This window comes from Cariama cristata, unplaced genomic scaffold (genome assembly GCF_000690535.1).
Source record: "Cariama cristata isolate BGI_N322 unplaced genomic scaffold, ASM69053v1 scaffold82, whole genome shotgun sequence".
Classification (NCBI taxonomy): Eukaryota; Metazoa; Chordata; class Aves; order Cariamiformes; family Cariamidae; genus Cariama; species Cariama cristata.
The window spans coordinates 55,726-60,776 of NW_009605279.1; the positions used below are offsets into that span (position 1 = coordinate 55,726).

The window sequence follows — 5,051 nt, forward strand, 5'->3', positions numbered from 1 at the left end:
CTGATGTTATAAGATAACTGATGATCGCTGGCACCACAGGCATTTTTTCTGAAAGAAGGGGTTACAACACTCATGGTAATAAAACATCTTCAGCCTCTATGGTCTAATCAGTCATTTGTTTCAATGCTGATATATCACACAAAAATTTTTCAGCTAATTTCAAGCAAAAGCTACCATAACACACAGAAGTAGACAGATTGTTATAAAATTATGAGTTTCCACAAGACATAACCTATTGTACATGTACTGGAAGGAATATTCTTGCAAAGAATAACTACAGGTCAAGAAATGAAGTACAACACATGTTTAAGATAAAAGCTCTCAGCAGCTATGAGAAGAGTGTAAATTTATTAAAGATGGGTGAAGCACAATTGTCCTTGATTGCTAATGATGCACTCATTTTAAAAGTATATTTCCTATGCTTGTTCACTGTTAGTTTCATAAAATTCAAGGTGAATGTATTAGTTGATTATATGTCACTGTGAAAATGTCTTTTACAATTTATTTTACATTTTTTTTTGGTAACAGTTCTATTTGAGGATTCATTAAGTTGTATCGCATTAAAAAATATTTTTTTTTATTTTTCTTTTTTTTAAAATAGTTACTGGAAAATACTCTCCAATCTAGGATAATCAATTCAGGGGTCAAAGTTCTTCTTACACACCATGCATAATATCTAAACCTAAAAGCAGTTAGGAGTTACTTCAGTGAGATCATATATAAGGGTAGCATTAAAATGGTATATAATAATAAAGCTGTCTGCAAACAATAAAAAGGAAGTAGTCTAATGAAGGCAGTACATTTTGAAAACATTTAAGCAGTTAAGGACTCTGGCAAATAAGTTCTGCTGAATCTTGCTGGAGAGATTTATGCAGTCACCAGACGAACTACCCACCCACTCTCTTTTTGGATATCACCACCTCTTTTACAGGGACAGCAGAAGTGGACACACAGTGGACTTTTCATGCTAGTCCCTTGGAAAAAAAAACATATTTTCGCCACTCCGGCTGTTTCGGTTATTTACTTAATATAAGAGCTGTAGTTGAGATTTTACAGCTATTGTGTCCAACTCCATACCAAATAGCGTATTGCATGGAAGGAAGGAGAAGCACCCCAAAATACCAGCTTCGACAAATTAAAGTCTTGCTTAGCAACAATTTACTCATTTTGCCTCAAAGGTCTGAGGCCACAGTGTGATGATGAGATACTAATGATACGGTGTAAACTATCTGTATGGAACCTTGACACACTATTGTGATAAGCTAAATTCAGCTGATAGGTCACAGCAGAATTGAAAATCAAATTTCTGAAATACAAATGTCTGTGTACATCTGGTCTCCAAGCCATCATTTGTTGTTTTTACATATTCTTACATACCAATAAATGAAATTAATAAAACTCCTTCTGTCAACTTTTATATATGCAAATAATGTTTAAATGAGCAACTGGTGTCTTTTATTGTGATCCTTACCACCAGTACTGCTCTCCTCTTGCGGAAGAAACCACATGCAAGAAATGGCAGAAGAAAACTTCCAAGCATCACTGTCTGTTGAACAACAAACTGGGCAGCATACATGAATTTGCAACCTGCAGTGCTACAGAAATTTACCCTATAGCATTCTGGAGAATATCTCCCCCAAAACAGCACACCCTTCTAGTCTGCTGCCTCTTCATACGTCTTGTCCCCCAAAACCCCACATCTGTTTCCTACCAATAGCTTTTAACACACATCCTCTTGATGTCTTCTAACAGGAAACAGAAAGTGAGAGAAGTTCACTTTCATCAACATCGAAGAGTCAGCCTGAGAGCCACTCTGTCATTTCTCTGAAGGAGTCTAGTGTGAAAAGAGGGAGAACAATCTTTGAAAGGATGTCATCAGAAAATGGCCACAGCAACAGCTCTGAAGGTTAGCATTACCATGTTGATCTGATGCGTGGCTTTACAGTAAGGCAGTGGTCTCCAAATCTTTTGATGGTGCATCCCTATCATTAAAACATTTTTGTGCATGCACTCCCAATGTTTGTATATGTATTTATTTACAAATTGTATACATGTACTACTCTACTAACACATTATGTACATTAGGCAACACACACACAAATAGATATTAAAGAAGGATGATGGATGAAATAATAAAAAAATTCCTTTTAAAAGTGTTTATTTACAAAAAACATTTCTTCCTGCACTCCAATGGACTATCTTGCACAGTCCTTGAGGTGCACACATCCCACTTTGGAGACCACTGCTCGACAGTATCAGTGTATGTATCTGTTTTTTGGTTTAACAGAGAAAGAACACGGACAATACAATTTTCTGACAGAAAATCACTTACTGATTTCTGAGTGTCTAGGACTTGACTTTATGTAAAACAACAGATTACCCAAATAAATAGCATAAAAAGACTTGTCCACTCTGCCAATAAAATTAATAAGCCATCTACATAGTATCAACCAATCACTGACTCTACTCTTTTTTTGATCAGAAAATGTTTAGCCTGCATGTTTAGCAATTCCAGACTCTAGCAGAACAAAGGGAAAAGGAAATTTCAGTGTGCAAGACCATTTCTAGCTAATGCTGTCAAGTTTATTGTGCTCATTGTTCAAACTAAATACCTGATCTTTTATCAGGTTTAACTGTCAGCCATTGGTTATCTATTTTCCTTTTTTTCCTACCAAATTAAAGAGATATTTAACACCTGCTCATTTCTTCTTGGAATGATGATTATACATTATGACTATATCACCCCATAACCTTCTATTCTCTTCCATCAACTAGATATAGCTGCAGTTCTCCACGTGGGAGTATTTTTTTGTGGCTTTTCTCTACATCTTCTCAAGTTTGTCAGGTATCTTTTTTATAACATGGTTGTAAGGACTTTTTTTTTTTTTTTCCCTTCTCCTTTTAGACTCTCCTAGTTCAAAGCCTTTCTTTTTCCTCTCTAACAAGAGAACGGAATCCTCCATTCCATACCAGCATTGCCTCTGAGTCTAAATTAGGCAGTATGTTTCAGAAGCATTTTTTTGGCCCATGAGGAATAACAAAGAATATGAACTATGTAAAAATGCACAGTCAACAATTCATGCCTCTTACAAATGAGGTTTTTTCTAAAAATGTGACAGACCCATAGGGGATAATGTTTTTCTATGCTCCTGTGAGAGCCATAATACCCCATTTTGCATTCAGACAGTCTTATGAGAAGTAAATTCCCTATAGACTCATTTGAGTGTTTGAAAGCACTGGTGAAAACTCTTAAACTTCTAATAGCTGAAGTTAGGCACTGAAATCTGCAACTCTGCACTTGAATAAATATTCAGGTCCTGAAAAATATAAGATAATGCTGATCCACAGATTATTTCTCCCATCACCACGAGATTTGAGTTTTCTATAACCAATGACAATATACATCAACTTGCTTCAATTTTTCAGCAAGAAACAAAACACTAGCAAAACACAGCAAAACACTAAAGTGCTTTGGAACTTTTTGCTAAATTTTTCAGTCATGCCAATATCTTATTTTCCTAGAAGAGGCATTGAGCAACATTTACAGCAAGCTCTATGACTGAGTACCAACAACTTCTATCGTCTCCACTGATAAACAATGAAGGCAATGCTCATACTGCTGTTCAACCTATCATGAAAACCTGGAGAAGCCCATAAGGGATAGCTAATGTAGTCGTATCACCAGAAAAAATGGCAGAAAGCAAGAATTCTCTGGTCCTATTATGCACAGAAGATTTGTCAAGCTCTGTTTACTTTATAGAATTGATGTAACTTATCATTAATAAAAGAAATAAATTCTCTGAAATAGATACTACTGTATGAGTCCCATATGACAAAAGGCAAACAGCTTTCTGTTGGCATACCTCACCTTGGAAAACATAAGGCCCTTCTTACAAACTCTTTCATCACAAGCACAAATTTACCCCTGAAAGAATCAGAAGATATTACACCTTTAAGTTCTCTTTAATGAGCAAAAGCTTAGAGCAAAATGAGCAAAATTAATGAGGAAAAGTTTAGATCATATAATCTCTCATACCACCACAAAAAGTTTTGCGTTATAAAACAACTAGCTTCAAAAGAGAGGGCATTTCCTGCTTTAAAGCTAGCAAGAGAATAGTTTCTATTACCTTCACTCCCCAGGTGGCTAATAATATGTATCTATTAAAATGTTTTTTTAAAACAGTCCATTAAATTCATTGGCCCCAAATCAGCAAGGATTTAAATCACGTCTTAACTTCAAGCACATGAGTATTCCCATTGTGCTCAATGAAACTATTCACATGCTTACAATTAGGTAGAATCCAAGAACACCTTGTTGAATCAAGAAAGTTTTTAAACTCCTAAACATTCTTGAGAATTAAAGCAAGGGCTTATAAATATCATGCTCGTAGTAGTCTGTTACATAATTCAATCTGCCTTTAAAAAGGAACTGACGCTGTTTGGCTCCAGTGGACTATCCCTCTCTGTTGCCAAAGCATACTTTCAACCTTTCCATTGTTTTGGTTAGATTTGGTTGAATGTACAGACTTCTTACTTAGGAATAGCAATTTTCTCTCTCTTCTGATTTCTGCTTTCTCTGAAAACCCTTTTTTTCCAGCTGACTTTCACTGATTCTTACTGCTGCTGCTATTCTTTCTTGAATTGTAGCAGCTCTTTTGTCTATCATGATTACATGCAATATGCAAATGTACTGCATGCGATAAGCATAATAAAAAAGAAAATTATCCTGATGTAAGTTATGAGTAGGGTCAGGTAAAAATACTAAGAAACTGATTATACACTCAGGCCACTCTTCCATGCATGTCTCCATCTATGTCTGATTTTTTACTGACGATTAGAGTTGCTTGTTATATTTGCTTGCTTTATCTGGACCTTGGAACACCTATGCCAGCTAAACATTTTTACAGTGAACAGGCAGAAAGGCCAGATGGGCCTTGGAATTCTTCCCTGTTTGGTGGGATAACCTTTTCCTGCCACTCTGTTCTGTGCCAGATGAACAGATAGTTTTTCGGAAAGTCTCTTTTGTTGCTGCATTTCATAATGATGAAGGG

At 35.8% G+C, this 5,051-nt stretch overlaps 1 protein-coding gene across 1 annotated transcript in view; it reads left to right on the plus strand.

Annotated features, from left to right (window-relative positions):
- The window catches only part of LOC104158265 (LIM domain and actin-binding protein 1-like), a gene marked incomplete at its 3' end in the record, with an annotated part of 44,952 nt that overhangs the window by 17,774 nt on the left and 22,127 nt on the right, over nucleotides 1-5,051 (plus strand). The window contains exon 2 of the mRNA XM_009695870.1: nucleotides 1,753-1,906. Coding sequence (XP_009694172.1) covers nucleotides 1,753-1,906 — 154 coding nt within the window. The remainder of the gene's footprint in view (nucleotides 1-1,752; nucleotides 1,907-5,051) is intronic.